This window comes from Chiloscyllium plagiosum, chromosome 1 (assembly GCF_004010195.1).
Source record: "Chiloscyllium plagiosum isolate BGI_BamShark_2017 chromosome 1, ASM401019v2, whole genome shotgun sequence".
In the NCBI taxonomy this organism is placed as follows: domain Eukaryota; kingdom Metazoa; phylum Chordata; class Chondrichthyes; order Orectolobiformes; family Hemiscylliidae; genus Chiloscyllium; species Chiloscyllium plagiosum.
In genome coordinates this window covers 61,628,368-61,642,159 of record NC_057710.1, presented here as the reverse complement: position 1 = coordinate 61,642,159, position 13,792 = coordinate 61,628,368, and the positions used below count along the sequence as shown (strand labels likewise).

Genomic DNA, 13,792 nt, shown 5'->3' with positions numbered 1-13,792 from the left:
TGCAATCTTCTTCCCGACCTCTCCGTCCCCACCCCAGTCTGACCTTTCACCCTCACCTTGACCTCTTTCCACCTATCACATTTCCGACACCCCTCCCCCAAGTCCCTCCTCCCTACCTTTTATCTTAGCCTGCTGGACAAACTTTCCTCATTCCTGAAGAAGGGCTTATGCCCGAAACGTCGATTCTCCTGTTCCCTGGATGCTGCCTGACCTGCTGCACTTTTCCAGCAACACATTTCCAGCAGTGAACAGTGAGTTGCCAGAGGAATCAGTGCTTGGACTCCAGGATTTCACAATATGTATTAATTATTGAGATGAGGGAACTAAATGTAAGTGAGATTTTTGGAGAAGATTTGTAGCTCAGGTTGTAGATCAAATCCTCGGTTTGCTCTCTGAGCTAGTGGGTTTGTTCTCACATGTTTCGTCACCATCCAAGGTAACGTGATCAGTGAACTCTAGTGGTGCACTGTGTTTTGTCCTGCTTGCCATTTATGTTTCTTGGTTTGTTGTGGTGGGTGATATCATTTCCATTTCTGTTTGAGAGTTTCTTTAATATACATATAGATTTGGACCCCATTTATGAAGCTCTGGTTTGAATATCAGGCTTCTAGAAATTCCCATATGTGTCTAAATTTGGCCTGTCTTAGTATGGTTGTATTGTCACAGTGGAACTAGTGTCCCTCTTTGTCCATGTGCATGGGTACCAGTGAGAGTTGCATGTATCTTGGCGGCTAGTTTCCTGACAGTTTGTCCAATGTAATGTGTGTTGCAGTCTTTGCAAGGTATTTTGAACAGGACGTTCCTCTGTTAGCTGTGGGTATGGGGTCCTTCAAATTATAGAGTCACAGATATGTGCAGCACAGAAACAGAACCTTCAGTCCAACCCGTCCATGCTGATCAGATATCCCAACCCAATCTAGTCCCACCTGCCAGCACCTGGCCCATATCCCTCCAAATCTTTCCTATTCATATACCCATTCAGATACCTTTTAAATGTTGCAATTGTACCAGCCTCCACCACTTCCTCTGGCAGCTCATTTCATACACACACCACCCTCTGTGAAAAAGTTGCCTCTTAGGTCTCTTATTTCTTTCTCCTCTCACCCTAAACCAATGCCCTCTCGTTCTGGACTCCCCCACCCAGGGAAAAGATCTGGTCTATTTATCCTATCCATGCCCCTCATTATTTTGTAAACCTCTACATAATGTAACCCCTCAGGCTCCGATGTTCAAGGGAAAATAGCCCAGCCTATTCAACCTCTCCCTATAGCTCAAATCCTCCAACCCTGGCAACATCCTTATAAATCTTTTTTGAACCCTTTCAAGTTTCACAACATCTTTCTGATAGGAAGGAGACCAGAATTGCACGCAATATTCCAAAGGTGGCCTAACCAATGTTCTGTACAGCCGCAACATGACCTCCCAACTCCTGTACTTAATACTCTGACCAATAAAGGAAAGCATATCAAAAGCCTTCTTCACTATCCTAACCACCTGCGACTCCACTTTCAAGGAGCTATGAACCTGCACTCCAAGGTCTCTTTGTTCAACAACATTCCCTAGGACCTGCATTTATTAAAGTAAACTCCATCTGCCACTTCTCAGCCCATTGGCCCACCTGATCAAGGTCCTGTTGTATTCTGAGGTAACCTTCTTCGCTGTCCACTACACCTCCAATTTTGGTGGCATCTGCAAACTTCCTAACCATACCTCTTATGCTCACATCTAAATCATTTATGTAAATGACAAAAAGTAGTGGACCCAGCACCGATCCTTGTGGCACTCCACTGGTCACAGGCCTCCAGTCTGAAAAACAACCCTCCACCACCATCCTCTGTCTTCAACCTTTGAGCTAGTTCTGTATCCAAATGGCTAGTTCTCCCTGTATTCCATGAGATCTAACTTCACTAATCAGTCTCCCATGGGGAAACTTGTCGAATGCCTTATTAAAAGTCCATATAGATCACATCCACCCCTCTGCCCTCATCAATCCTCAGTAGTTGTTTTAGTGTGGTCGTAGGTTTGTGGGCTACCATGATGCCTAGGGGCCAGAGTAGTCTGGTGGTCATCTCTGAAATGTGTTTGATGTATGGTAGAGTGACTAGAATCCCTGGGCGTATTGTATCTTCCTGTTTAGGTCTGTTGTGCAGACATCGGCCAACTGAGCTTATCAGGTAACCATTGTTCCTGAAAACATTGTATAGATGTTTCTCCTCGGCTTCTCATAGTTCCAGGGTGCTGCAGTGTGTTGTGGCTCATTTAAATAATGTCCTGATGGAGCTCCATTTGAAGGTGTTGGGATGGTTGCTTCTGTAGTTGAATATTGGTCATTGGGTGTGGCCTTCCTGTAAACACTGGTCTACAGTCCTCCATTGACTTTTCGTTCTATCCTGACATCTAAGAAGGGGAGTCAGTTGTTGTTCTCTTCCCCTTTGATGAATTTTATACCAGTGAAGATACTGTTTATGGGTTTCTTTGGGCTTGTCGCGTTTCGTGATGGCAAAGGTGTCATCTACACAGTGGACCCAAAGCTTAGGCTGAATCATGGGAAGGGCTGCTCTTTCTAACCTCTGCATATTGGTGATCCCATAAGCATCCCACTGATTTATTTGTAGACATTGTCGTTGAAGGTGAAATGTGTTGTGAGGCACAGGTCCAACAGTTTGATGATGCTTTCCTTGCTGATGGAGTTGGCGCTGTCGAGTGTTTGTATGCCTGGTTCGTCTAGCAGTGAGGCCAGTGTTTATCGATGTGAATAGAACCGTCACGTTGAAGGAAACCATGACCGTGTTGTCCTCTATCTTGGTGTCTTTGATGATGTTAAGAAATTCCTGGGCGACATGGATGGACTGGGTTGTTTCGTCTAATGGGTGTTTTAGTTTTCATTGCAGTTCCTTTGCTAGCCTGTGTGTTGGTACGCTGGGAACTGAGACTCTGGTCGGGGCGGGGACAGGGAGCTTGATTGTGCAGCTCTGGTAATCTATAAGAATACGGTGCATTGGATCATTCTGATTTCATTCTTTGGAAGCCTGTCTTATTAATTTCATCTGCTTTGTGTAGTTCCTCAGGGTTGCTGTAATGTGAAGTTGAGTCCATCGTTACCTGTTGATAGGTGTTGGTTTCGGTTATTAGTGTGCTCACCTTTTCCATATACTGTGTTCTGTTCAGGATGACGGTCATGTGCTGTTTGTCCACAGGTAGGATTACAATATTTGTCTTTTCTGAGTCCTTTCGGAGCTTTCCTTTCAAGTGTATCAAGGGTGTTCCTTTGTTTCTTTCTGCTAAGTGTTGGTGTTACCGTCTGATGGCCTTCTGGGTTTCTTCTATCAGTCCATTGTCTTTAAGGGTGGATTCCTAGGAAGTCCTTTTTGTCTGCCTCCCTGTGGTTGCAGTTCATCCCTCGTACTAGGACGGCTTTTTCAGTGTCTGAGAGTGGTCGGTCAGATAGACTCTTGATACAGGTCTCTGATTTGTCCATGTCGTTGCTGTGGGTGAGGTTGGTTACTTTCTCTTGTACAGCCAGTCCATTCTTTGTTCAGCTGTTTCGATGAGATTAGATTCTCTACAGTGTGGAAACAGGCCATGCCGACCCTCAGAAGAGTAACCCACCCAGACCCATTTCACGCTGACTACGCACCTAACACTATGGGCAATTTAGCATGACCAATTCACCTGACCGGCACATCTTTCGACTGTGGGAGAAAACCAGAGCACCCAGAGGAAACTCACACAGACACAGGGAGAATCGAAGGCTGGAATCAAACCCAGGTCCCTGTTGCTGTGAGGCAGCAGTGTTAACCACAGAGCCACTGTGCTACCCCTTGTTTAATGATGCTGGCTCATTCTAGCATAGTTGTCCATTCATGGTCAGTTGCGTTAGTGTTTTCATGTGAAATTTCTCTTTTGTATTTGTGGAGTTGGTTGTGGGCATCCCATTTATCATTGCTTGTAGCCGTTCTGTTCTGCTGTTCTCCTGGCTTGTGGAATGTTGAGATGTGGTTTGTATTTGACACATCGTGGTAATACCTGTTTTCTGAGGCATTCATGCAGGAAGTACAGTTGCATCTTACAAGATTGAATGTAATAATGTAATATTTCCAAGTTTGCAGGTGACACAAAGCTGGGGTGGATGGGAGGGTGATAAATGGGGTCCAAGTTAATGTGTTTGTTGATACAGTGTCAGTTAGAACCACCCTCTGATAAAAAGAACAGGAAATCATATCATCACAGAAAATGACATCACCAACCCAAGGAGATCGAAACACAAATAGAAAACAGGTCACTATCACTAATGCTACCTAGTATGGTGACAAAACATCTGAAAACGAACCTTTCACCGCAGTAAGCAAACTTACATCCAGAACCTCAACCTGAGCTACAAATCTTCTAAAAACTCACTCTGCAATCCATCCCTAATTGTTTAGAGTTAACCACATTGATGTGGGTCTAGAGTCACACGTAGGCTAGACCAGGTAAGGATGACAGTTTCCTTCCGTAAAGCACATGGGTGAACCAGATGGGTTTTTCCTGATTATCGAGAGTGATTTCATGGTCACTACTAGACTTCTAATTCCAGATACTTATTGAATTCAAATTTTACCATCTGCCATGGCAGGATTCAAACCCGTGTCCCAGAACATTACCAGAGTCTAGCAATAATACCATTAGGCCATTACCTCCCCTCAAAGGACTGGAGGACAATGTATGCAGTAGGATTATTCAAGAAGTGTGGTAGTGATGAACCAGGTAACTCTCGGCCAGTGAGTGGTCATCAGTGGTCATGAAGCTATTCAAAAAGATTCTGAGGCACTGCATTCACCTCCATTTTAAGAGGCAAGAACAGTCAGCATGTCTTTTTCGGAGGGACGTTATGTCTGACAGGTTTGATTCAGTTTTTCGAAGAGCTGACAAGGCATGTGGATGATGGCAGTGCAGTTGTTGTTTACATGGATTCACTAAGGCCTTTGACAGGGTATTGCATGCCAGATCAGTTAAGAAGCTAATAGCACATGGGATTTAGGGCTATGTGACAAATTAAATCTAAAATTGGCTCAGTCAGGAGGGATAGAATGATAGTTGAAAGTGTTTTTATGACTGGGTGTCTGTGTCTATTAAATCACTGGGTTTAGTGCTGGGTCCTTTCAGGTTTGTAGTCAACTTTAATGATCCACACATCAGTGTACAGGAGATATCATCCGTAAATTCGCAGATGATATAAATTAGATGTGTGATAAATAGTGAGGAGACATAGATTACATGACAATGCAGATGGGCTAATCAGATTGGAGAACAATGCAAACTGGAATTTAATCCTGAAAAGTTTGAGTTGCTGCATTTTGGGAGGTTTAACACAGCAAGGGAGTATACGTAGAATGGTAGGACTCTAAGAAGTAAAAAGGATCAGTGGGACTCAGTGTGCATGTCCAAAGATCCTTAAAAGAAACATAACAGGTGGATAAGATGATCAAGTAAGCGTATGGAGTATTTGATTTTATTAATCAAGGCACTGAATACAAGAGAAAGGAGATTGCGGCAGAGTTACACAAGATATTTAGGCGTCAGCTGGAGCCTAAATTGTGTACAATTCTGGTCACCACACTATGAGAAGGACAAGATTACATTAGGGTGCAGAAGATAATTATCGTGTTTCAACTGTGAAGAAGGACAAGATAGGCTGGGCTTGTTTTCCTCAGCTTGGGGAAGGTTGAAGGAGAACCTGACTGAGGTGTACCAAACAAATGAGGGGCAGAGATAGGGGTAGATAGGAAGAAATGTTTCCCTTCAGCAGAGGAATCAATAACCAGGAGGCATAGATGTAAAGACAGACAGCAAGAGATTTCAGGCAGACTTTTTTTCACCCAGAGGGGAATGGATATCCGGAATTCACTGCTGAAAGGCTGGGTGCAAGAACCAATACAAAATTTAAGTAGTGTTTATGTCATCACTTCAAGTGCCATAGAATGCAAGGCTATAAGCTAAGTGTTAAAAAATGGTACTAGAGTTGAGAGGTGTTTGATGGCAAGCATGGCTCCAAGTCCTCTTTGCATGCTATAAAACCCTTAGACTCCAGCTAAAGACACTTAAATAGGCATGAAATGACAATAAATGCCAACTCATGGACCTCAACATGTCAGTGGGATGGGCCACCCCACCAAGTAGTCAATCATGGCAGAGGCAGGATGGTAGCAGAATCCTCACCTTTTCTTTGTTTAAGTGTCTCCCCACCATCAACCTTTCATGCAAGACATTAAATTTTACAAAGAATATTAACTGCCAAAATATCATTAATAATTAATTCACACAACACTGAAAGTTTTCTTTTCTGATGGAAACGAACATACAACATGAAATGTATCACGTTTTCCACAGAGATAAATACAGAACACTTAATACAATCACAATAACAAAACAGCAACAGTTACTCACCTACATTTTTTAAAAGCTTTACATCCATCCATGTAATAAATAGAATCAGGCAATAATCTGTCTTTTATTCATGATAAGATTTGTAACAAAAGACTTAGATCATATAACTGTATGGTGATGATGTATGTATCAATTGACAAAAGACTTTAATAAGGATACTTTTTGCAAGCTAATGCTGAGAACACTGAACATCCATAGAGAGGAGCAGGACCTTTTCCAGTATTTTGCTTTTAATTACAGATTTCCAGCACCTGGAGTATTCTGCTTTCAAGTTTAATGCAAAGCTAACGTTTTTGCCGAGACTAAATAATGAAACATAGAAAATAGGAGTAGGAATAAGCCATTCAGCCCTTGGAGCCTGTTCTGCTATTAAAATGATTACAGCTGACCATTCAACTCAGTCCTTGCTTTCTCCCCATCTTGGATGCTTTAGCTCCAAGAGCTACTTCTAAATCCTCCTTGAAAGCATTCAATGTTTTGGCCTCAGCTGCTTTAATTTTATTAATTTACAGGATGAGGGCATTGCTGGCTAAGACAGCATTTATTGCCCATCCCAGAGGCCAGTTAACAGTCAACCACATTGCTGTGGGTCAGAGTCATACAGCACAGAAACAGCCTTTGGCTCAACTTGTCCATGCATACCCAGTTTCTTGAACTGAATTGGTCCCATTTTCTTGTGTTTGGCCCATATGCCTCTATGGAGAAAGTGAGGACTACAGATGCTGGAGATGAGAGTCGGGAGTGTGGTGCTGGAAAAGCACAGCAGGTCAGGCAGCTTCCAAGGAGCATGAGAATCGACGTTTTGAGCATAAGCCTGATGAAGATCAATTCTTCTGTTCCTCGGATGGTGCCTGACCTGCTGTACTTTTCCAGCACCACACTCTCGACCCACATATGTCTCTATACCTGTCCTCTCCATGTACTGCTCCAATATCTTTGAAATGGTATAATTGTATATGCTTTTACCACTTCCTCTGACAGCTTGAAAATGTCGGTCCTCAGGTCCCTTTTAAATCTTTCTCCTCTTACCTTAAACTTATGTTCTCTAGTTTTGGACTCCCCTATCCTGGGGAGAAGATCTTGGCTTTTCACCAATTTCTTCGCCTAATTTTATAGACCTTGATCACGTCATTCCTCAGCCTCCTACACTCCAATGAAAAAAAGTCCCAGCTGATCCAGCCTCTCCTTATAACTCCAATACAGTCTCAGTAAGTCCCCTTGGAAAACTCTTCTGTACCCTTTCCAGTTTAATGACATTGTTTCTATAACAGGGAGACCAGAATTTAACACAGTACTCTGAATGTGGCCTTACCAATGTCTTGTACATCTGGAACAAGACATCCTGATTCCTGCACTCAATGCTCTGACCGATGAAGGCAAGTGCGCCAAATGCCTTCTTCACCTCCCTGTCTACCTGTGATGTCATATTCAAGGAACTTTTGACATGCACTCCAAGATCTCTTTACTTAACAACACTCCCCAGGGCCCTACCCTTAATTGTGTAAGTCCTGCCCTGGTTTGTCTTACCAAAATGCAACACTTCCCATTAATCTAAATTAAATTCCATCTGCCATTCCTTGGTCCATTGGCACAGTTGATCCAGACCACATTGTACTCTTAGATAACATGTCATTGATGACAAGGCGGCTATGACAGGTGAGAACCGAGAAATGATCATCATCATGAAAGAGGTAGTTAAGCTAATGGGACTAAAGGTAGACAAGTCTCCTGGCCCTGATGGAATGCATCCCAGGGAACTAAAAGAGATGGCTGAGGGAAAAGCAAGTGCACTCATTGTAATTCACCAAAATTTGCTAGACTCTGGGGTGGTTCCAGTCGATTAAAAACAGCAAATGTGATGCCACTGTTTAAAAAAGCAAGTCAACAAAAGGCAGGTAACTGTAGGCCTGTTAGCTTAACTTATGTACTGGGGAAAATGCTTGAATCTATAAACAATGAAAAAATAGCTTAACATCTGTACAGAAAGTGTCCCATCGGACTAACACAGCATGGGTTCATGAAGGGCAAATCATGTTTAATTAATTTACTGGAATTCTTTGAGGGAATTACAAGCGCGGTGGATAATAGGGAACCGGCAGATATGGTGTATCTGGATTTTCAAAAGGCATTCGACAAGATTCCACACAAAATGCCACTGCATAAGATAAGGATGCACGCATTACGGGTAATTTCTCGGTATTAGCACGATTGGTTAACTAACAGAAAACAAGAATGGGATAAATGGGTGTTTTTCTGATTGGTGATCAGTGGCTAGTGGTGTGCCTTAGGGATCAGTGTTGGAACAATTGTTTACACTTTACATAGACGATATAGAGTTGGAGACCAAGTGCAGTGAATCAAAGATCACGAATGAAACTAAACTGAGTGGCAGAGCAAAGTGTGCAGATGACTCTGAAAGTCTGCAGAAGGCAATAGACAGGGGCAAGGGCCTGGCATATGGAATACAAATTTGATAAATGTGAGGTCATCCATTTTCTAGGAATAATGGCAAAATGGACTATTATTCAAATAGTGCAACATACAGCTGGACAGAGTGACTTAAGTACCCTTGTGTATGAATCATGAAAAGTTATTTTGCAGGTGCAGCAGGTATTGAAGAAAGTAAATGGAATATTGTCCTTCATTGCTGGAGAAGTGAAGCTTAAAACATAGGGAGGTTATGCTGCAGCTGTACAGGGTATTAGTAAGGGCACACCTGGAGTACTGTCTTACTGGCATTGGTGGCGGTGCAGAGGAGGGTCACTACGTTGATTCTGGAGAAGGTTGAGAAGATTGGTTTATGAGAAGAGATTGAGTAAACTTGGACTATACTCGTTGGAATTTAGAAGAATTGGGGGATCTTATAGAAACTTACAAAATTATGAAGGGAGTAAATAAGGTAGAAACAGAGAGGTTGCTTCCACTGGCAGGTGAAACTAGAACTGGGATGGCATAGCCTCAAAATGAGGGGGAGCAAATTTAGGACTGATCTGGGGAGAAACTTTTCATCAAAAGGGTTGTGAATCTGTGGAATTTCCTGTCCAGTACAGCAGCTGATGCTACCTCGTTGAATGTTTTTAAGGCAAAGATGGACTTTTGAATAGTAAAGATTAGCAGGCAAGTAAGTGGAGCTGAGTCTACGAAAAGATCCGCAATGATTTATTGAATGGCACTACAGGTTCAATGGGCCAGATGGCCTACGCCTGCTCCTCTTTCTTATGCTGTTGTGTTCTTGTTATGTTCTTAAGTACAATCTTAAATACCCAACCTTCTTCACTGTCCATTATACCACCAATTTGAGTCATCCACTGGAGACACTTAAGCCTGACCATGAAAATTTAGCAGTTTCCTTCTCTAAAGGACATTTCCAACAATCAACAATGGATTTATGGTCATTAGACACTTAATTCCAGACTTTTTAAAAAATTATTGAATTCAAATTCTACCATGTCCCATGATGGGATTCAAATCCAGTTTTCCTAGAACAAGACTTGGGTCACTTGTTTAGTAGTCTGGCAATAATAACACTTGACCAACAACTCCCCTTTCATGGCAGAGATGTCCACAGGCTCACACTTTCTGGGTGAAAACATTTCTCTTCTTCTCAATCCTGTATGGCCTACCCCATATCCTTGGACTGTGACTCTGGTCTGAACTCCCCAGCCAACCTTCCTGCATTTTCCCTCTATTCCTGTTAGAATTTTCTAAGATTGTTCCCTTGTTCTTCTGAACTCATGAGTATATTCCTAACCAAATCATAGTAGTACAGAATGGTGGAAAGGAAACAACAGGAAAAGAAAGTTCAGATCGATAAATTACTCAAAATGGATTTACAACATAAAAATTTTTAATGCACAGGAAAAATGATAGAGATTAAAAGATATTTACAACAAAATCAATTTATAATCTCAGAATTAAGCATTTTAAACTCATTCAGTTGTCAACTGTACTTTGAACAATTTGTTCCCCTACTCCAAATGTGATTGTAAGGTACTTACCAAAAGGCAATTCAAAACGGGTGTCTAATAGGATTTTGTGTGGAGTTGGACTTTTGGTTCCACATATTTCATCTTCCTTCATTAAAACCTCTGCATCCAATGTTGACCAATCTCCTGGCCCTTCCTATTAAAACATGAATCACAGGAAGTTAAAAGACCTAAATAAATTATAGCCTGTAAGCTTAGATGGACCAAAATGGATTCCGATTTCGGGGTCAAACATAGAATTCTCAATTTTAAGGGTAGCATAAGACAAAGAGTAGTTATCTGCTGACTGCTTTATGTCTTGCCTACTTTTCCTATCAATCAACTCAATGGGATAGCAAGTGATCTGTTTGATGTGCAACAAACTCACCAAAGCCAAAATGGAATGCTATATCCCATCTAAAATTATTTATTACATCTTCAGAGGCTAATAAAATTATTGATACCATTTAAGTTTTATTCTATAACTTCTAACCTATATAAACCTACTGAATGATTTTCAACAAGCACGTCTATTGATAATTATGGAGAATGACCCTTCTGGACAACAATATGACTTGACACTTCGACTCCAAGTATCAGTATTAATGACATCCAAGTCAAGATAAACACAAGCAACAGGAGAATGAATATGAGTCTATCCCTGTGAAATAATGGGACTTGTTCTCAGCCTCAGAGGCTATTTCCCTCCTTATGGAGAACATGACCACTGCAGATGTTAGAGATCGTTGTCGAAGAGTGTGGTGCTGGAAAAGAACAGCTAGTCAGGCAGCATCCGAGGAGCAGGAGATTCGACATTTCGAGCATAAGCTCTTCATCAGGAATACTGACATTTTGAGCATAAGCTGTTCATCAGGAAGATACCCACGTAAAAATATTCCAATATTCCAATGCATCAGGCTGCTGTTGCAACTGAATTTTATGTTGTGAACAACGAGCGACTCAAAAGGTGGAGACAATCTCCCTGTCAGTTGTCAGTCTGTAATATATTCAGACTCAAGTTCTAGAGTTGAAAGGGCAGTGCTCATCCTATGTTCCAAATGACACCCTTCTTCTGTTTAGCGTTTCTTCAAAAATTGGAACTTAACCCAAAACAATGTTTTTTTCCATTTATCAATCAATAAAGGCAATCAAGTCAACTCTTAGTCAAAGATTCAAGAGACACTTCTGACAGACCAACGTTGCAAATCAGAAAATAGTTATCACTGATCGAGCTATGTAACTGTCATCATTTATTTTAACCTTCAATTAATACAACTCAAGTACTAAATTTATTTATTACTTTAGAAGTAGAAAACACTTTTTTGGACTACACAAAAGACATCAAAAATGTTACAATGAAAAACAGCAACTAATATTCATTAATGTGGTAGTGATCTAAAAGCGCACTTTTGGGCTTTGACATACATTAGTTGCATTTCCGGACAGGATTGCAATGGTTTAACCTGCAGGGAAAATCATCAAAGAACAAATTTACTGTTTTGCAATTGTTGATAGCATATAACAACAATGTCCACTCAACATCATGATCACCAGATGCCCCAAAATACCTTGCAACCAATCCAGTTGGAAGTGTAGCCATTTCCCCAAAATACCTTTCTTTATTATTGGATTTATAAAAGCTCTATGTTCTGAAGTCAGTGTTCATATAAAGCGCTTCATGATAATCATGCTTAACTCACTTGTGAAAAATACAAACATTTCAGACACTTTTCCAAATATTAGTTGCAAGATGGAAATATTGCATTAATAGTAATTCCAGAAATATCAAGGAATTGCAAGTTTACTACCGTTTTCTCTTGCTTAAGGCAGAGTGGGAATGGATGACTGCTAGACAGAGTCAACCAAACAGATGACTAGGGAATCCCTTGAGTGCATCTCTTACAAACCCTTGCTTGATCTTCGAAAATGGCTGGAGTACTGTTACGAAGATGTAGGGGTACTATACCTTTAAGAGAGTTGAAAAGCTAGCAAGGACTGAGAGAAGCAGAGAGAGTCCGGAACAAGGTAACAATGTAACATTTGGGTGAAACAACTAACTAAGTGCTGTGTTGCCTGGATACAAAAACAAATTCAAATTCAGCCAATCAGTTTAAATTATACACCAACATACAAAATTCCAATCAAGTTTCAATTAGTATTTTGACAATATTAAAACCAATGAAACGGTCACTTTGAGTGAGAGCAGCAGCTAAGGTAAGACTTTTTGTTTTAAAATTACTGACCGGTAGCGGGCAGCAGTGTTTTTTTTTCTCTCTTTTACAGAAAGAGCGGGAGCAGCAGGGGGAAGTGACGAAGACCGGAGGGGCAGCCGGGTAGGTTTTTTCCTATAAAAGCGAGCAGGAGAAGAACCCGAGGCACTACGGAGGTGCCTCCCACCCGCCCTCCTCCTCTAACCTAAATAATAAGACCCGTTGTGGTGTAGGTAAGTGCTGCATTTTGCTTGTTGTATTCTTTAGACCCAGTTTTTTTAATATAAAAGGTTACTTTCAGAGGGATGGCAGTGAAGGCAGTGCAATGTTCCTCTTGCAACATGTTTGAGGTGAGGGATGCCATGGACGTCCCTGCTGATTACACTTGCAGGAAGTGCACCCATCTCCAGCTCCTCCAAGACCGCATTAGGGAACTGGAAATGGAGTTGGATGAACTTAGGATCATTCGGGAGGCAGAGGGGATCATAGATCGGAGCTTTAGGGAAGTAGTAACTCCAAAGATGGCAGATAGATAGGGGACAGTGAGGGGGACTGGGAGGAAGCAGACAGTGCAGGGACCCCCTGCAGCCGTCCCCCTCAAGAACAAGTATACCGTTTTGGATACTGGGGGGGGGACGACTTAACAGGGGCAAGTAACGGGGCTCAGGCCTCTGGCACGCAGCCTGTCCCCGTTACTCAGAAGGGAAGGGTGAAGAAGAGCAGAGCAGTAGTAATTGGGGACTCGAAAGTTCGGGGCACAGATAGGCGGTTTTGTGGGAACGAGAGAGACTCACGTTTGGTACGTTCCCTCCCAGGTGCAAGGGTACGTGATGTCTCTGATCGTGTTTTCCCGGTCCTGGAGGGGGAGGGGGAGCAACCCGAAGTCGTGGTCCACATTGGCACCAACGACATAGGTAGGAGGAGTGCCGAGGAAGTGAGACAGGCTTTCAGGGAGCTAGGTTGGAAGCTCAGAGTTAGAACGAACACAGTTGTTGTCTCTGGTTTGTTACCCGTGCCACGTCATAGAGATTCGAGGAATAGGGAAAGAGAACACTTAAATGCGTGGCTAAAGGGATGGTGCAGGAGGGAGGGATTCCGGTTTTTGGATAACTGGGGTTCTTTCTGGGGACGATGGGACCTCTATAAACAGGATGGTCTACACCTGAACCTGAGGGGCACCAGTATCCTTGG

General features: G+C 42.2%; 1 protein-coding gene across 8 annotated transcripts in view; it reads right to left on the bottom strand.

Annotated features, from left to right (window-relative positions):
• The window catches only part of LOC122548946 (protein unc-13 homolog B-like), a 643,343-nt gene that overhangs the window by 321,679 nt on the left and 307,872 nt on the right, over positions 1-13,792 (bottom strand). For all 8 annotated transcript variants that reach the window (XM_043687965.1, XM_043687956.1, XM_043687983.1 and 5 more), the window contains one exon: positions 10,425-10,548. In XM_043687965.1, coding sequence (XP_043543900.1) covers positions 10,425-10,506 — 82 coding nt within the window. In that variant the 5' untranslated portion in view covers positions 10,507-10,548. The remainder of the gene's footprint in view (positions 1-10,424; positions 10,549-13,792) is intronic.